At 40.8% G+C, this 20255-nt stretch overlaps 1 protein-coding gene across 1 annotated transcript in view; it reads left to right on the plus strand.

Moving 5' to 3' along the window:
- The window catches only part of COLEC12 (collectin subfamily member 12), a 94905-nt gene extending 77129 nt beyond the window's left edge, over nt 1-17776 (plus strand). Inside the window, exons 4-10 of the mRNA XM_058810013.1 lie at nt 4870-4968; nt 7459-8505; nt 9914-10402; nt 10513-10649; nt 11373-11482; nt 13166-13311; nt 14502-17776. Of these exons, the coding sequence (XP_058665996.1) occupies nt 4870-4968; nt 7459-8505; nt 9914-10402; nt 10513-10649; nt 11373-11482; nt 13166-13311; nt 14502-14521 (2048 nt within the window). The 3' untranslated portion in view covers nt 14522-17776. The remainder of the gene's footprint in view (nt 1-4869; nt 4969-7458; nt 8506-9913; nt 10403-10512; nt 10650-11372; nt 11483-13165; nt 13312-14501) is intronic.
- Nucleotides 17777-20255: the final 2479 nt, after the last annotated feature.

The raw sequence follows: 20255 nt of genomic DNA on the forward strand, positions 1-20255 counted from the left end.
CATCAGATGAGAATGGGGTCTCTCCCAACTTAACCCAGCCACTAAACTACTGGAATTTAGCAGAATTTCCCTCAAGAGTTTTACATAAATCTATCATTTCTGGGGCTTCTCAGAGCCCTCACTCAGCATCAGATGCAGCATATCAAGTTGGAGAGACTACTGTTCTTTATCTTGCTTTGGCAAATGCTTTACATGTGTGGAGGAGGCAGAATCAATAAGGAAACTGTCCAGCAGACTTTGGGAGAAAGATTTTGTCTTCCTCATTTCAATCTAGTTTTCAAGCTTATTTACCTGTGGGGGCTGCTAGCACCATCTTTTCCCCAGGCTTTGCTCTTTACTTGAGGCCCAAACTTTGCTTCACTCATTTCTAAACTTACTTCTTTGAATGAGCAGTCACTCATCAGGGATGAGTCTTTCTGCCACAGCAGTACCAAATCACAGCTATCCAGGACAAGGACAAAAGAATTCCCTCTTCAAAAAATAAATGGAAAAGGGGTTGTAGGAGGGTGGATAATGCATATCTTGCTCGCAGAACCTAAGACATTTTGGTGACCACTGCTCACCAACTTGGTGATTGCAACATTTGAATGCCAAGGAAAAGAGAAAAAGAGACAAAAGTCTTGTTGAATCCAAGCATTCTTCTGTAACACCATGCAGCAAATGGTCATATGTCAGACATTAATTCTGCCCTTTGTACCTGCAGTTTCAGAGCTTTGTCTTCAGTGTACCTACATGGTAATTTGCAGAAAACATAAGTTAGATAAACATAAGGTAGATAAAACCCCAGCTGAAAGTACACATTCAAATTAATTACTGCAACAGTTTTTATTGTTGAGAAAGGATTAGGCCTTAAAGGAAGAACAAAATTCAGAATAAAAGTATATTGTTCTCGAACTCGCCTCTCCGTATCAGAATTTGGCTTCTCTTCTTTACTGCAACATTACACTGGAAGAAGGAATTCTGCTGGCATCAGGGATTCTTTCAGTCTCTTAGCTAAGTTTCCATTAAATTTGCCTCCCACACTTATGTTTATAAAGCCCAAAACTACTTTTAAAACTTTCATTTCCTACATTGCATTTAAATATCCTTTGTGATTTAAAACATTAAAACTACTAATCAGTGGATTAAATATGGCAAGCAAAAAAATAACTCAATGGGAGGCAAAGTCAACACAGAACAAACCTCCAAACTAGTGGTAAAAATTATATAGTATGTTGGAGAACCCTGAAACCAAAACATGAATGAATAACAAGGAAACAAACCATGAAGGAATAACTAGTCAAGTTTAGTATTCTTCTGCTTTGAGAAGACAAATTGTTGTTTAAAACACTAATAAAGCAACCTGCAATTTTTGTGCATACTTTATTAAATTAAATTAAAAATACAAAGTTATAATTTTTCTGGCACCAGCTGGTGTCAGATTAGTCTATTGAAGATGAATTATCTTCCTGTGGCTTGTTCTGGTAAGAGAATGCTTGCAGGCTGAATTTCTGGTAGTTTAGAATTCTGGTAGAGAATTCTAGTCAGTCCTTGTTTTTAAGTTTCTTGAGTAACGCCCACCATGACTTTCATCTGCTTCTTTTATCTGTCTCCCAGACATAGTTTGCCTGCCATTACCTGGGGCCAACACATCCTGGTGAAATGGCACATTTTGTCATGGTGGCTTAGTTGCAGACACTCCTCACTGTTCTGGTCAGCAACTACTTGAAATTTTGGCTTCCTTTAGAGGATCTTTGCCACATTTTCCACTGTGATCTTGTCAGGAATTGAGATGACAATGCAGAGAAACCAAGCTGTGAATTAAGGTGAAGTTAACCAAAAGCAAGTTAAGACATACACAGCTTTGCCTTTTTAAGAGCGGGCAGATTGTTGGGAGCAGCAGAGTGGCCTTTTGTGTGGGATATTACGGCTGTTCTGCCTGTTTGCCTTTTTCTGGAGAAGGTGGAAAGTGGCTGTTCAAGTCTGGGACACTCACTAGAGGCTGACTTCCACTTCTAAGAGTGTTCCACACACTCACATATCACTGAAGGCTCCATCCAGAGATGATAGTGGGAGTTACTACCAGGGAAGGAAAGACATTCCCAGTAACAGGACCTTTAGTCCACATGACCTCTTTGGACACCAAGAACAAAAAAACACAACACTGGCCTCTCGCTACTCACTACTCTCCCAAATTCATCCTTTCCGCTTGCAGGGCAATAGCAAGAAAAGCAAATAAGCTACAACTTGCTTTGGGAAGGAGTTTGGGCAGGGGATCAAATTCCCCAAACCCATGATTTATTTGACCATAAGATCCCACCCCAATATAAAGCAAATACATGCATTGGTTTATCTATGGGATGGCAGCTTAGCCCTTGAGCTAGCCCTGCAGTCAGATTTGCAGAGACCAGCAGATTTGTTTCTGCTGTTGGAGTTCAGTGGCTTTGGGTTTTTTCACTTTGAACAATGAAAATAGCATATGCTGTTGTATAATTACTTCTGTTCAGTCTCATTTAACTGCCAGACAACTACTTATTGATAGGATTACTACTGTTTTGTTTACATTTGCTTTGGACTCTTCAGGGTTAAATTTTAACTCAAGCTTCCAGTGTTAGATTTCATTCAGCCATGAAAACATACTTGTTATATGATAGTTTAGTTTTACAAACTTCAGATCTAGCATTCATTTGAACAGCAAAAGGAAGAAATTACATTTTTCTACATCAAAACTAGCATTCATTTGGACAGCAAAAGGAAGAAATTACATTTTTCTTTTAATTACTGATAATATATCTTCATTTTCCTACTCCAAGTGTGTTGTATAACTGGGGAAACAGTTGAATATTACACTAAAACTGAATTAACAAGAACCATAGGCGATGTGACATTGCTAGTCAAGGCACAGTTTCAGCAGAAACACTTGAATTAGGCCTGCTTTTTAAATACAGATGATTTCATAAGGTCCCTCTAAGTGCCCAGAGTGAGCCATGCCCTGGCAGTGACTCTCTGTAGACAAAGGAGAACACCACAGACTGAACAAGGAGCCAGAAGGAAAAGCCAAGTCCTCACCCCCTCTGTATGTGATGCATAGGCATATACATGCATCAGTGGAGTGTCAGAAGTAGCTGAAGGACCTTTTCCAGCCTGGAAGACAGCAGGGCAGGACAAACAGAGAATCAACTCTGGTTTCATTTAGGAAAAATGGCATATAGCATTTTGACAACTTTAATGGGCAGAAGAACCAGTGAAAAATTAGTGCTATAATGGGGAGAAAAATGCTTTCTAAAGCTGAAGATATTGAGCAACTGTCTCTCTGAAAAAGCAAAGCCTTTATTGTAGTCTGGGTCTGGTGTTTAGCAAGCAATCTGTCATCATCTCAAATACAGAAAGCCACACTCTGCACAAGCAGTAGAGTCTCTCTTTTACTGGCTTTTTAGCAGCCTAGAAAGGAGCAGGCAAGTAATTCACCAAAGGCTGTATGGTCTCTCTGAAGACCCTGAGACTTTTTCTCTGTTGTAACTCAGTGATGTTCCATCAGATAGTCTTGATCTGTTTTTCTTATGTTGGTTTTGGGGAAGCAGTAAAAGCCTCCAGTGTAACTGTGGTACCCAGAATCAGAAAAACAAATGTAAATGCTAATAAAGAAGGAGCATCTGATGGACTACACTTTAAAGGTCTGGGATTCGTGTGGTTGCTCATGAGCAGCAAAAGATTGCTAAATTTCACTTCTTGGGAAAACCCAAACCTTTACATAGCAACATTTTTATGAGACTCTTTCCTAGCTGCAGATCATTTCACAGACAGAAAGAGTTAGAGGTACCTCTATCCCACACATGTTTACAGAACCTCAAAAGATGGGAAACACTTTATTTCTCCTGTTTGAAAAAAAGGAGCTGGCACAATAACTTGTGTAGCCTCTCCAAGGGTTATTACAGACCCATTCTGCTCTCAGTGTAGCAAAAGGATGAAATAATCTCATGATGAGAAGCAATTTCTACTCCTAGTTGTGGCTTGAATGCAAAAGGCTGTTAGACAAAGTCTACTGTGAAATCTGTTGGCTACCTCTAGCCTTGCAAGAATTTCACATTTTTGCCACTGGAGGCTACCCCGGGCTGTTTATTTGTTGCTCTGCTTTTTCCATTCCCATATTAATTTCATCAAATAATTGAATATCTCAGTGACAATAAAAGTACTCTGGCATTACAAAATAAAGGGCACATCAGTCATAAATCTGAATGACCTGAATGACCATCCTTTCAATCTTAATGAGGCAGAATCATTTCAAGATTGCTTTGAGTGATCTGTACCATTATCAATATGTTTAAACCCCCCAAAACATTTAGTAATTCCTATCTCAGTCCTAAGTTTACTATCCAGGTGGTGCCTTTTACTGATGAAAAGGCAGAAGAAAAAAAAAGAATTCTTTTTAAGGAGAAATGCCTCGTAGGAAAATTAAAGGAAGATTCATTCACACATCTGAGCCTTTAGCAATCAATTTTCCTTTGCTACACAGTACTGTGCTGGAAGCATGGAAATACTGTTAAAAGAAAATTACTTTGTTTGTGAGGAAAACCCACAGAGAGGGATTTCCTCATTCAGGAGAGAGATTTCTCATGGGCAAAAAAAATCATTAGGGACTGCTGGAAGACTGAAGAAGTAGAAGAATTCTGGGTCCACCAGCAAATAGGAGCTCATCCTTCCGAGATTTCACAGTGTGTAATGGCAACAGCAACAGCAGTGTGTAATGGCAAGCAAGGCAATTTTAAGATGTTTTCTTTTTTTACTGTTTGGTGATAATGGTATGGGGTTTTGTTTGCTTTATTGTTTACTAGTCTTTTTTCATAATTTCCCTTTTCTTCTTTTCATAACACACTGTTCTCTCTCCCCTAGTTGTAGAAAAAATGGACAATGTGACAGGTGGCCTGGAAACATCCCACAGAAGATACACAGAAAAGCTCACAGAAGTGGAGAGTGATCTGAAGAAATTAGGTAATCTACCCACAAGCAAAGCCCCTTTGTATTATGGACCTGGGGTGTTCTCCTGGCAGATTGAGACAGGAAATTTGTCTGAAAAATCTCTGCCTATGACAAGATACAGCACTTCCATTCCAGTTTCTCAAGTACTTGGGAAAGTACTTAGAAATAGTTCAGATCAGCTCTACTTAGAAAAGCATTTTAAGAATACTTCAAAATTTACAGTTCCCACTGAAGTCACTCTGAAAGCATTTATATTTAAATAAACAGACACTTAAATGTTGTCCTCAGGAGAGAATCTTCTCTGAGGTAGAGATCTAAAACATAACAGAAGTTGTTCTACAGCACAAAAGCCTCTACATAAAATGAGCACCTGTCACCCAGTCATCTTGAAGCTGCTTAGCAATTAAGATTCATTTTGCAAGGTACACAATAATCAGCTATTCAAAATTCTTATGTCTGAGGCAAGTGTATTACTTCCATAAATTATTTCTTGATCATCTCAGGGAATACAGGAGGTAAGATTGCTATGTGTTTGGGTATCCCAAGCACTATCAAAGTTCTCAATTTTCAGGAAGATGCAAAAAAAAAAATCATGGATAAAAATTCTACTCTCTAAGTGTACATTTTTACTTTTCTTCCTATACATACAGTTTTTATTGTAGAAGTATTAATATACATATACATGCATGTGATTCTTGAGATAAATTTGGTCTAGCTTTGTAAATCATATATTGAGACATGTATTTCTAGGAAAACTTCTCTGCTTGCAGCTTGATTGTAAATTTTTACAACTTTTTTCTCTCAAAAAGGAGCTGGCTTCTAAAGTATTTGTACACTACATTTAGTTCAAAAATATGGGGTAATTCAGTGAGGTGTTCTTTTACTGACACATCTACAGAAGTAAATATTACACTTCTGTAAAGGTTGCTTGTGCAACCTTCTGGATTCTATTTGGGTTATTATATTATGCTGATTAAATTTTCATGACTTGGAGCACCTTTGCTTCTTTCATGGCGACACATTTTTGCACACTGCTGGATGGATGCTCAGTGAGATGCTCAGGATCATCCATTCACATTTAGGTGGCCTTGCCATGGAGGAAGTTAGGAAAGTTCTGGAGCAGTTTGAGTAGGAGACATAAAAGTAAGAGAAGTGCTGTAGGGCCAGAAGGATAAAAGCATGTGGTGAATGGAAGACAGGCCTTCAGGGATTAGCTGTATGAGGACCTGGCAGTTGTCAGAGCTGTGTGAGGAACACTGTATAATTTGAGCTACAGCCAAGAGGTAAACATGGAGTCAGAGCTGAGAAGATCTGGGAGTGAGAGAAATGGCAGGGAGAGGAACTGTGCTCAGGAAGATATCCATCCACAAAAGACTCCATAAACACTTCAGGCTGAAGTCTCACAAGCCATCCTTTGACATTTTCATCATGACTCATTCAATCACACCAGACAAAAGCACCATACACAGCTGTATTCACTGCAATTTATGAAAACCATACTGCTTTCTCTTGGCATCATCTGAAATAATGGACTTGAGACTATCTAATTCATAAATATAGCTACATGTAGATGAGGACAAAAATATATGGACTGTGAGCAGGATAGTGAAGTGATTGAGGTCAAGCAAGGGAGTCTTCCCTGAGAGCAAGTGTTGACTGCTATATTTCCTTGGTTTCTATGTCCTGGATGATAGGCTGTGCAGTCTCAAATGCTTCATCATACTTGGACAAGCTTCCAGAAGTATTCCATAGGGCAATGTAAGCACAGGCAGAGATGTTCCTCAAAGATTAAAGGTTTTGCCTTCCTCAAACTCAGAACATGAGGCAACAATAATGGCAAAATAAATGCCATTAAAAGCAATAGTAATGTATTAGAGAGAAAACCAGAAATATATCTTATCCTGACATATCTGAAGTAGCCTGCTGGCAAAGTTTTGTCTCTAATCCAGATTGCTTTAAAATAAGTATGAGAACTTAGTGAAAACTAAACCCAAGATTTTAAAAATTAGAATTCTATGTACTAAATCACAATGAAGGTATTCCACTTGCAATGAAAAGAAAGAAGAAAACATGAACAGATAAAATAAACTCCTGGTCTTTCAGCAAAATCCAGTTGTAACTTCAAAACCTCCACTTGCTGGTACCTGTTTAATGTTTTGAATTCTGTTTCCAATTCAGTTTTCATTCAGAACACAGCATTCTTGACTGCATATACTCATCAGTTTCTAACCATAGTTTTTCCCATTTGTGATGACAGAATCACCATTTTGTTCTCCTCAGCAAGACACAAGGTCTCCATCAATTCCTCTTTCCTTGTTTTCTCTGTCTAGCGGCAGAACTTTGTTTAGTCGTTTCTCTTTTCTGGAAAAGATAGCATAAAAATCCTACTGAATAGTTTGACAACCTGACTGTTCTTAAAGAACACTGTGTTGTTTCATACTGTGTTAAAAAAAAAAACTAAAGCCTTTCCTTTTTTTTTTTTTGTTTTTTCCTGTACAACAGATGACCAAGCTGGACAAAAAGCCTTGAATACTAACACTGAACTGTCCAGCTTCAGATCTGACATTCTGGCTCTTCGTCAGCAACTTCATGACATTGCAGAGAAAACTAGCAGAAACAAAGACACACTGGAGAAGCTGCAAGAGTCTGGAAATGTATTAGATGATAGGCAGAACCAAATGAAAAGTGCCTTAGATAGTAACACTTTCACGATCATCAGTGTCAATAAGACACTTCAGGCATATACTGGCTATATCAACAATCTCCAACAAGACACAAGTAATATACAAGCAACCCTGCAAAGCCAAGAGCATTCTCACAGTGTGGTCATCATGAGCCTTAACAACTTAAACCTGACTCAAATACAGCAAAGAAATCTTATCAGTGTCTTACAGAAGTCAATGGAAGATACAAGCTCGGCTATTCTAAGAATCAAGAATGACTTTCAAAATCTGCAGCAGGTTGTCCTTCAGGCCCGGAAGGACACTGACTGGCTTAAGGAGAAAGTGCACAATTTACAGGCCTTGGCTGCCAACAACTCAGCAATGGCAAAAGCCAACAATGATACACTTGAAGACATGAACAGTCAGCTCAGCTCCTTCAGTGGGCAAATGGAGAACATCACCACAATTGCCCAAGCCAATGAACAAAGTCTAAAGGATCTCCAGGAACAGCATAAAGGAGATGAAAACAGAACTGCTGCCAAATTCACCAATCTAGAAGAAAGGTTCCAGGTCTTTGAGACTGATATAGTCAATATCATCAACAACATCAGCTACACTGCTCATCACCTACGGACACTGACGAGCAATCTCAATGAGGTCAGGACAACTTGTACGGACACCTTAAGTAAACACTCGGATGAGCTGATTTTTATGAACAGCACACTAGCCAATATTCGCATAGACTCTGCATCTCTCAAGGTGCAACAGGATTTGATGAGGTCAAGATTAGATGTTGAAGTTGCTAATTTGTCAGTAATCATGGAAGAAATGAAGCTGGTGGATTCCAAACATGGCCAGCTCATCAAGAATTTCACTATCCTACAAGGTATGCAGCTTCCCTAATGATGGTGTGTGTGCTGAATTCCTGCTTGCATTACTTCTTTAGTTCTGTGAAGTTAGTGTGTGCTGGTACAGAGTCCTGAAGTTTTCCATTATCTAATCCTAAACTTTGGAAATGAACATGTAGCTTGAATTTTCCGTACTAATTTTTCTAGCTAAAATGGGGATGTTATGAAAGAAGGTTCTGACTTAGCAGAATTTTATTCTGTCTGACTGACTGACTGACTGGATCTGCTTTTGATTTAGTTTCTAAAATAAGTGAGTGAAGGTGTGGAACATCAAGAAACAAATCCTCAGTAAGGAGGAAATGGCTAAAAAATATATGTTGGACTATTCCCAGAAAGGTCCACCCTTACTGAAAAACAAGTTACTATTTCACTTTAAGCCAGTTGTTAGTCTGCCAGAAAACATCCTACTTTGCTTAGTTTTTAATCCTGGGATACTTTATTTTCTCCAGAAATAAATAGCATCAGGTTTAAAAGGTTTTTCCCAGCCAAATATTATCCCAAATGAAAAGAACACTCATATTTCCAATCAGATGTGAATCAGCCTAAACCTCTAATCACAAATATAAATCCATTGCTCCAAATAAACTAAGGCTGTATTAGAGCCAAGATTACATGTCAGTAACCTTAACCATTCTCATTTCAACCAGGCCTAAATGATTCCAGCTTGGTGATCTATCTCTGGAGGAGTTTGAATTATGTAGATTAGTGCCGGGGGTGGGAAGGTAGTGACAAGGGATTTGCTCATCCATGAACAGAATCCCAAACTGTTTTGTTGTTTATTGCTGTCACAGTATTGCCATTTCCTGTTGTGAGTTATTGTCCCCTGTCTTGTTAGAGCTGGCCAATTTGCAACTTCCGGTCTTTTCCATAGTTGGCCTTTTGCTCACTATCCATCATTTTGTCTCTTTTTGACACCCTGTTATTGACAGACAAACAACGAGGATCAGGAGAAAGAGTCCTGGGACTAAGAGCAGAGTGATGAGAATAGAAGGAGAAGGGAGCATGGCAGAGTGAGGGAACAGGACCAACAACACACAGCACTAGTGCATAAACCAGTATAGACAAGTGCACAGAGTTTTGCAGAGACTGGCACCTTGCCTGGTCACCTGGGGCGCGGTGTCACTGTCCCGTTCACATGGCTGGGTGTATCAGAGTATTTTCTGTATCTTGTATTTTGTGGAGGTCAAGGAAAGGACAACAGTATACAGGACCTGGAAAGCAGCTGCACTATTACAAGCACTGATGAAAGCAGCTGTTAGCCCAGTTTCTGTTTTTTTAAATATCCAGTGGCGTTGGTCTGAGATGTATTAAACAAGCCTACCCCACGTGGGCTTTTTGTTTTGTTTTCTGTGCATATCCCCACTTTGTACACTTGCATTGTTTCAGGCCCTCCTGGTCCAAGGGGACCTAAAGGTGACAGAGGCCCTCCTGGTCCTCTTGGCCCCGCTGGCCTAAAAGGACAAAAAGGAGAGAAAGGAGAGCCTGGACCACCAGGACCTGCAGGTGAGAAGGGCCCACCTGGGCCAGCCGGGCCACCAGGAGAAAAAGGAGGGAAAGGTTCAAGAGGATCGCCTGGCTCCAAAGGTCAGAGAGGTTCTCCTGGCAAGACCGGTCTGCCTGGACCAAATGGAGACCCAGGGCCACCAGGGCCACCAGGCAAGGATGGTCCACCGGGGCCCCAAGGCCCACCTGGATTTCAAGGCCTGCAAGGAACGGTGGGAAGCCCAGGGTTACCAGGACCACGAGGAATAACTGGGCTCCCTGGGGTCCCTGGGCTGCCTGGTCCGAAGGGCCCGCCTGGCCCACCGGGGCCGCCAGGCCCAGGGATGCCAATGGCGCTACAGAGCCAGCCTACGCCCGTGCCCGAGGCTAATGGTAAGCCATCACCACACTGCATGCTGTGCAGGGGCATGGGTTCCTCCATTTATCACTGCTCCCTTGAGTTACCAATAACAGGCTTAACACAAAAAAAATTCACATCACAGGTTGTTCCCCCCACTGGAAGAACTATACAGAAAAGTGCTACTACTTTTCAACTGAAAGAGAAATTTTTGAAGACGCAAAGTTATTCTGTGAAGAGAAAGCATCACGCTTGGTTATCATCAATGACAAAGAAGAGCAGGTAATTACCCTCTCTTGCAGGTTTTCAAGGAGGAAGTTTGAAGCTGTTTAACATGCAGAAACCACAAGATAGTGGGAAGCTGAGAGCACCATGAATTCATATAGTAGAAATAAACACATTGACTCATTAGAATTTTAGTCCACCCTCTTGTGCCTGATCAGCAGCTTCTCCCTGTGCAGAAGGGTAGTGTGAGCAGAAGGTGGTGGGGACAGAGCAGTCAGAAAAGCTGCTGAGAACTGTAGGAGTTTTGAACCTTTAAAGATGGAATCCATTATGCCTTGTGTACTATCAAAGTATTTTTCACGGCAGTGAATATAATGTAATTTTAAATTATCTGATTTAATACATGCAGCCTAAGACTAGTATGACCCAAAAGTATCTTTAATCTAACTATATTTTAAATACTATTCAACATGGCAGTGGAGATGTCAAGATACAATTCCTTACTCTTAGGGTTTTTTTCAATTTGTGTCTGTAAGATATTAGCTGTGGCTTTATGTCAACCCAATTTTCATGCCTAGTTCTCTCTACCTCATTGCAAACAATGAAAGGGATTCTAATCTGGGCGAGGGGTCTCAAGGCCAACTCCTGACACATATCTTCAGCTAAGAAAAAATTCTCTGGCCCACTGTGTTGTCATAACAAGAGGCTTATGAAACCAGTGTAGTTTATTGGTGCCAAAAACCATTGTCCTTGTTATGGACTAAGCTCTTTCTTTCACAGCAATGGATAAAAAGGCAGATTATTGGGAAAGGCAGCTTCTGGATTGGACTAACAGATACAGAGAAGGAAAATGAATGGAGATGGTTGGATGGATCTTTACCAGTTTACACGTACGTAAATAGAAAGCAATGCTGTCGCTCTTGCTGATACTTCTAAAAGCAGCATCTAGACATTATCTAATGAATCCAGATGGTTGTAGATGCCAATAATTTAATTTGTTACTGAGGATGCTGGGGTTTTTTCTCTCTGCCTTCTCCATGCACAAGGATTCCTTTCCTTGCCAGAAAGAAAACTGAATGTTGAATGAAAGAATCACATAACTATGCAGCCCAGTGTTTCTTGCCAAAACTTTTGCTTCTGACTTTTATTACAAAGTTGAGATGGAAAGCACAGTTTTACTGTTTTGGTTTGAATTTTCCTTATTTGCATTACAAGTGGCTATAAATAGAGTACTCGTTCTAATAAAAAATGACCAGTCTTTAGATAAAGCCTAAATCCAAGTGGAAAGTATTCAGCATAAGGAAAATGCATGAAATGAGGGTGTCTATGCTTTGGCCAGCTGAGAACTGAATTGGCAGCTTTCCAGGAATCCTAGGGCTACACCTAATTTGTCCTAAATGGAACAGATTGCAACCACCCAAATTTTTAATACTGAGAAGTAGACTAAAGAGTTTATAGATGTTAACATGCTGTGCTTCAGAAAAACAGGCTACACAGTCAGTCAGATGTTACGAAATGATTAGCTATGATCTCATTGGTGTTCATTTAGATGAAAAACATGGCAAAAGTCACATTCATTTCAAATGAGCCGTAATATTTTCCCCTTTTTCTCCTTTCCCATTTTCATCTTTCTTTCTCTTCATGGCAGCACTGTGACTGATCCTACTTAAGGTGCTGCTTTTAGTAGATTTCCACTGCACCATGGTTTTAGGTGCTCTGTCATAACCTCAGAGCTGTTGGTTACAGGTTTTTGGAGTATTTCATTACTTCTGGAAAGCTGTGTGTCCTCCCAGATGCCTGGTTGGATGCTCTATGTCAGGCAGGCATGTTTTTAGCTGAGCATGGACTGTGTCAGCCAGCAATCACAAGCTCCCTTCAACAACCTGTTTCTGCAGGAAAACCGAGCTTTTAAATCCTGAGTTTGGAAGCATTTCTCACTTGTTAAACAAAAACAGGATGAGGAAACACTTGCTGCAAGATTTTTTACTTGCTACCTTCAATTTCACCATCAAAGCTAACGATCTCAAAAGATGTGTGTAAATATACTGTGTGTGGATTTCTTAAAACTCAATAGAATTCCCTTCCCATCTGAGCACGTGTCCCTAAAACACATGGATCTTCGCTGTTCCTCCCAAGATGCCCACCTTTGGTGCAGTCAGAGAGCTTTGCAGTGAGTGAGGGCAGGCTGATGCCATCTTGGCATTACCTCTGAGCCCGTGGGCTCTTCTGAGCCCCATCTGCCAGCGGGAATGCGCTGTGCAGGTTTCACAGGCTTGGAGCAATGCACTTGGAGCACGGAGCACTCCCACTGTGTGTGCATGTACGCTCAGAAACTAAAATAAAGTTCATTGGTCTAAATTTAGGTCTCTGAGTTTTGGCAGCCTGAGGCCGAATAGATTCCCTTCTCTGTAATACATCTGTTTTCCATTTTCAGCAAGAGTTATGTATTGTTTGTTTCAATGTGTGTTTCCCGTTCAGAACAGATCTCATGATGTTTTCGTTAATTTCTTGTGGTGAAAACCTGCCATGTGTGCTGTGTTGTGCAATCATATCTCTTGCTTTTTTGTGGAAAGAAACTGGAAACCTGGGCAGCCTGATAACTGGGATCACAATCACGGGCCAGGGGAAGATTGTGCTGGGTTGATCTATGCTGGACTCTGGAATGACTTCCACTGTGAAGATGCTAACAATTTCATTTGTGAAAAAGACATGGACAAAGGTAAGCAAGGCCCTTGGTTTGATTATTCCATCTTGCCCATAGTAAATGTCCCGCAGCTAGAGGTGAGATCTTCGCTAAATGCTACAGCAGTGCCTTGTTGAGGAAGAGGGGGAATCACATGTGAGGCACTTCTACTCAGATCCAGATGCAAGTGCTGGATTTATTGCACTTGGAAAAAGCAGCCTCAAAGCTGGCTATAGCCATGGAATGCCCAGAATCTTGACCATTTCCTGTAGGCTTTACACATGCCTAAAATTTTGGGCATGATTTGGCGCATACTCCAGATCCTACCCATGCTGGAAGCTGCCTTTATAGGCTCAGTGGCCACACAACAGGGAAAGCTGGCCTTAGAGTGGCTCAGGAGTCAGTCTTCAAAAACCAGAAAATATTTCTTTTGAAAGTTTGTGCAATAGGAGGCACAAACTTGGTGACTGCTGAGGAGATCTTAAAATTCCCGTCACTGCCAGGAGATGTCCCATGGGACTGAGAAGCTGGGTCCATAGGCCATCAGCAGCTCATCCGTTGCAGCTGGAGTGAAGGGCTCATAAGCTGCTGGTGTGGCCAGCAGACAGCCAGGTGTTTGCCACAGGGCATCTCTCTCTGTTGACACAGGCATTTCTGCAGGAGCAGAGGGCAGGTGGTTCCCATGGCCGCTTAGAGCCCGGCCCCATCGCCATAGAATGTGGTCAAACGTGGCACAAAAGTGTTTGTGTTCATGCTGGGGCTCTGCCTGAAACATTATCTCCTCCATACAACCTGTTTAAACATTGCTCTGCCAAGGGTGCCTGGCTCCTCCAAATGGAAACGTGTTGGTTGGATTTCAGTGAAGGCAGACATAAATGTTAGCCAGAGCCAAAATTACATCCCATCCATGGTCCCCTAAGACACAACTAAGTGCTGAACAAGCTTTGTATGTATAATTCTGTTTAGATGTCCAGAGTGAAGGACCATGTGTAAGTAACAATAAGATTTACCCTGGTTTTCCTACATACATTTGTTATTTTAAGAAAACTTAAAGGTTTACAAATATTTATACTCCAGGACTTTCAGGATCTGAGTATGAGTCCGCTCAAATTTTTTCCATACCTTGATCTCTGTAAGTTTTCTCTTTTGAAATTTGTTTAATCTTCACAGGCTTTTTACAGCATTTCATTTTCTCTTTGTTTTTCTTGTTTTCTCTCATACTGTAGGGCAAATTCTTGGAGTGTAATAGGCTGTAACTTTACAGATACCTTCATATTAAGGAAATTTATGTAAAGAAGAAGAAAATCATGGGAAAGAGCAACACTGACTTCCAAAATTAAAAAAAAAAATGAAAACAGAAAAAAAGCAAGCACTGAAAACTGATTTAAAAGCATCAAGGAATGCAGCAATAACTCTTCTCCAGCATCCTGTAATTATTTAAGGCCTTTCGACCCTCAGCATCAGGAAATACTGTTGGACTAATTCTGTTCTAGATTTTCTTCTCAACCAGTAACCACATCCATAACCAGCTTGTGTCTTCTGAGAAAAGACATTCTATAAATCTGAGTAAGACTGTTGGTCACTCACATAGAAAAACATATAAAGCAACTGTGTAAACGGTTGCTTAATTTGCTAAAATCCCAAATGTAGGAAAATTATACAGATACACGAATATATAGATTTTATATAAATATATATATATAGTCCAACTCTTATCAGTAATATGGAATATACTTTTAAGAGCTTTTAAAACTTTGTATTTTTGTACAAAATATTTGCTTTTTACAGTTGTTCTCTTTTTTACTGACTTTTTTTACAAATATAGTGCACAGGGGCCAAAGAAAACAATAAAGGTACTAATAATTCATTAAGGTTTGCTATCAGGCCTAGCTCAGCTATAGAGAAATATTTTTCCAGCTAGAAATATTTTTACTTTCCCAGATGATTTGTTCTGGTTAAATAACTTTTAAAGCAGATTTTAGATAGTGTTTTCCTTACTGTAAGCAGTCTAGTCTGCATGTGTAACAATTAAGTTGACTAAGGACTAGATACTCATTATAGCTCTGATCACAGCCAGTGTTTCATTGGGGTACTATGGAAAGACCATTTTAATAAAAGCCTGCCCTTCCTTCCTTCCTTCCTTCCTTCCTTCCTTCCTTCCTTCCTTCCTTCCTTCCTTCCTTCCTTCCTTCCTTCCTTCCTTCCTTCCTCTTAGGAGAAAATTCCATGGAAGTAAATCTCCAATTTTTAATAATCATTTTGAAATGTTTTCATTCCTTCTCCCTTCTTGTAAGGAATTCTACCCCAGTAGTTGCCACACATACTGCAGGTCAAGCCCAGATGAGAGACTTTATGAAAAGAGAAACAAAGAAGCTGCACACACTGAAATATGTTTGTTTTTAAGACAGATTTCAAGATTTGGTGAGAAAAACATGCCATACTCAGAAAAATCTAATAAACTTGCACTTCTCCAAAGTGCTTTGTAAATCAATCTGTCTGTTTTCTTGGACTGGTACTTCTCTCCCAAACAAAACAGAAAATATGCTGCAAAGCAGAAAGAGATTATACCATTACCCAGCCAGTTTCTTCCACAGTACCATGAGCCATTGTCTAGGCAGCTTATTAGGAATTTTAAAAATTAGCAGGTTAATTCATTAGCAGAAACCTTGGTATTGGTTTCCAATTTTTATACCCTTCTCATGGCCACATGCTCTACAATGAAGGAAGTTGTTTTGGCTTCTTGGGAAGGAGAGCTGTTTTTCCATTGCCTCCTGACCTGCCATTTACCTTGGCTGAATGCAGATATGTTTGTTGAAATACTCCAGCTCTGTTGGAAACAGAGACAAGATTCCGTACTTCAGATTTTCAAATACTGCTCCTAAGATCAATCAATTAAAGACTGCTGTTTCCCTACATCTCTCACTCCCTCAAGTGTTTTAAATTTCAATTATAATTTTTTTTCAAAATACACAAAATTATACATTTGGGAAACTGTCCTGTGACTACAAATTAGATATGAGACAGGAACAACGCGAAAATTGGTATATGTATTACATAAAAAGGTTTATGTATTGCAGCTGCAGAAACCCTGTGTCACCATCGTGGAGGCAGGGCTTGTCTGGATTTTGTGACCCTTTTCTTTTTCACAAGGTTTTGAATACAACTTGATTCTGCCATGCACTGTCATGCTGTACCAAGGAGTTGTGTGTAGATACATGCTGCAGTGTTTACATATATATTTACACATTGTCTGTGGAGATAATGTTAAACTGCTATTTTTGGATAACGGGGTACAAAACCAGTATTTTGTGTGCCCAGAGAGCCTCACAAACCCTGGTGAATGGAGCCTTGAAGAGCCACACTGAAGTGGAAGGACTGCTACCTTTGTTTTGAATGTTGTCTTATTTGGGTGAAATAAGCCTGTTTTGAGCATCTACCACATTAAATTACATTCCTTATGCTTTCTATTGATGTCACAGACTTCTGTCACCAAAAGAAGTGAATGAGAAATGTCTGTTTAAGCCCAAGCTGTATTGCTTCCTTGCCCAGATTTCATCCTTCTCTTCCTTCAGCAACAGCAGTGATGGTACATACACGAGATCAGATTATCCAAGAGTTATCTAGTGTTCCCCAGCCAGAGGAATGACAAGCTGAGGACACTGAGAAATGAGACGTGACTGGGCTCACACCCTCTGTTCACACACTTGAATCAAACACTGCAGCTGTTAGACAAAACTGGATGAAGAGGGATGCTGCAGTTGCGTGCCTGACGTGGCCGGTCATCCTTAAAACATGGCCTGAGCAGCCAGGCGTGCTGAGACAGACCATCCTTTTGACCTAGTATTCCTGCAGGAAGGAAACAGAGGTGTCTAATGGCAGCAAGAACTGAAATCACTGAGAGGACCAAGAGTGTTAAGACAGCTCAGGAACACATCACAGAAAGGACAGATTGGCAGGAGCACAAGCAGGACACCAGAATGGGCCAAGAAATTGTCATGAAAGCCACTGCCACTCCTTAATGGGAAAACATCTTCATCAAATCTTTCTGTATGGTTTCAGTAATAATGCAGATTTTATAGAAATTTTTGAGTGATAGCAAATTTTTATGCCCCAGCTTGAGTTTTGCTTTCCTTCTTACACATAAGTATTGTAACTTGTCATACTGAGCACACATTCCCATCATCCTTCTTGTTTTACATAAAAATTAAATACAAGTTCATATACCCTGGCAAGCACTGGACTGTTGGAAGAAAAAGAGGGAAAGTCAGAGAAGGTACAAAGTCATTGTGATTTACATTAAGTTCTGGATTTCTTAATGTCATTTCTGACTTGTTTCATTAATTTATTTGGAAATGCCTTCAGCTGATTAGAGCTTATAAATCTCAAGTCTCATTTCCTTTGTTGTCTATAATTAATACTTGCAAATGTTCCAATAAAGGAATCACTAAGTGAAAACACAGAAATTAAAGTTGTTAACTCTGTGCATGTGTGTGTTACCAAGAGGGATGTGGAAATCAGAGGGATGTGGAAATCAGAGGGATGTGGACCCAGAGCATTCACAGGTATTAAAAATCAAACTGATGAAGCTTTTTTCCATTAAAGCCTTCTTTTTCACTTACACCACCCTGGTTCTGAGCATGTCTGGGGCTATCTTATCCTGCAATTGCAGGTTTACTGCCTTGTTCTTGCAGCACATAGGGGATAGGAACATGGTTTGGAAGGCCTAATCTGAATAAGACCTTTAAGAAGGGCTGAAGCCCTTTGCTGCTTACTGTCCTAGCACACCAAACACCTCATATGAGCCTCCAGGTGAGGGATGTCCTGAACTAAGTCACATCAGCCCCCACATTAGCCATTATGATGGCTTAAATTATCTGTTTATAATGGCTGATCTGGTCTTGCTATTCCTCTCTCTCTCAGACAGCTGACCTCCTCTTTTAATTTTCTGTTCCTGGCAAGTAGCTACCCTGCTTTTAACAAGTAGCAGGAACTGGTGTCTGGTCAGTGGCAAGGCAAGGAGCTGGTCAGAGGGCAGCCACTGGCTGTGGGAGCAAACTGATCTGCAAGGAGCAGGGCGGCTGAGTCCATTCACATGTGAGAAAACAAAACCACTTTTCCCCAGTGCAGGCTCCTTGCCCAAGAGCACAGCAGCTCACACATCTGTAGCATCCAAAGGGAACACGCAGTCTCCAGCCTTGCTTTGCTTTTCCTCCCTCACTTCTGTGGGTGCCTGTGTTCCCCAGAGCTCTTCCATGGCTCTTCCACGAGCGGTCCCCAGAGCAGGCTCTGCACTGCCCTGTGCAGGTGCTGGGGCTCACCCAGGTGAGAGGCCAGCAGTGGGACAGCGGCCCATGCCTGGCACTGCCCCCAGCTGGGACACCATGGGCTCCCCAGGGCCTGGGCAGGAGCTGGAGGAGGAAGTTCCCAGTGCTTACCCACACTCAGGGATACCTTGGGCACCTATAAATGGGACAGTAAACTGCCCTACAGACAAAACCCTTGCTCGCCAGAAACCAGGCCTTCCTAAAACCAGAGCCTATTTGTTCATTCACCATCTCCACTGCATTTTTTCCATGTTGTTTACTGGAAAAAAAATTCTAAAAAAACTTGGCTAAATTTTTTTTTAAAGTTCTCATCTGTTTTCTTTCATATGGTGGAATACGTTTGTTTTTTCTTCCCATCTGGCTCAGAGATGAAAAAACATTCTTTGATTTCTTTTTCAAAATAAACTCAGTGTAACACTATGAAGTTTGTGTGGAGATGTTTTGGGATTTTTTTAGACCAAAACAATAAAAGCAAATTACCAGGCAAATAATGCCCTTTTTGGAGAAGATCTTGCATGCCATGATGATTTTCTTACCCAGGGAACTTCCCAGAGGCATGTAAGTATTGCCAGCCCCATTTTGTGACTGGAAGAAAAAGGAGATTTTCAAGAATGTGATTCATTTTGAGGTCTCATTTTAGAGATTTTGGTTTTGTTTATCAGGTAGGTGGTTTTTAGAACTGACTTTTTCCAGTGAAACCAACATTGACACACAGCAAATTATTTTTCATACACCTTAGTAAGGGGAGTGGGCTTTTCAATGCTAAATTAAACAGAGGGTTGTCGTTCCCCCACCATCCTGCACACGGGAGGCAGCAATTTCTGGGGCTGTTTTGGAGAGCAGAGCTCAGTGTGATCACAGCAGAAGAATAGCAGCAGAGCAATGTCCTGTGTGGGTAAGAGTTAACACCAGACACTAAATTACCAAGAGACCCCTTAGTCAGAAACAAGAAGGTTAAAGGACTGCTGAGACATCTGACTCCTCTGCAACTTCAATAAATCTTCCCAAAATCATACCAACTTATATTTTAAAAATAATTATGGGTTGCTTTATCCCTTTAATAATTTTGGCTGCTCTCCAAAAACTTTATTAGGAATCTTCTTTCAATAACCAGTGTGAATGCAATTATGTCCAGTTTAGACACATTTGTTCTGGTTCCAGTGCTGTCCTTCAGCTTAAACAGCATCTCTCCTGGGACTGTCAAGTAATTGTAGTGGTCAGTGTGGAGCCATTCATCTCGAGACACAGTAAGGGGTGGTTGGGAACAAACCCATCCCTCTGACCAGCTGGGGAGCCCTGATGACAGAGCCTGGCTCTGATCCCACCATCCAGCCCCACAAGGGATTATCTGAGGACACTCTGGGCGTCTTGATGAATGGTGGAAGTTTCCATACTCATTTTTGTTAGTGTTGCAGGAGAGCAGAGAGAAACAACACGGGTATAAAGGGTGGTTTCCCACTGAATTAGAGCAGGTTACAAGTGCCTGGCTTTTTATAAGGCAGTAACACATTTTATAAGGCATTTGAAAGATCAGTCTGTGTATCTGAGCTTAAGCACACTTATTCTGGGTTTACACCAGAGCAGAATCTAAGTTCAAGTGATACCTAGGTCCTTGTTCTTCAACAGATTAAAATCTCCAATTCAGAGATTAGCGTG

Source organism: Ammospiza caudacuta, chromosome 1 (assembly GCF_027887145.1).
Source record: "Ammospiza caudacuta isolate bAmmCau1 chromosome 1, bAmmCau1.pri, whole genome shotgun sequence".
Lineage (NCBI taxonomy): Eukaryota > Metazoa > Chordata > Aves > Passeriformes > Passerellidae > Ammospiza > Ammospiza caudacuta.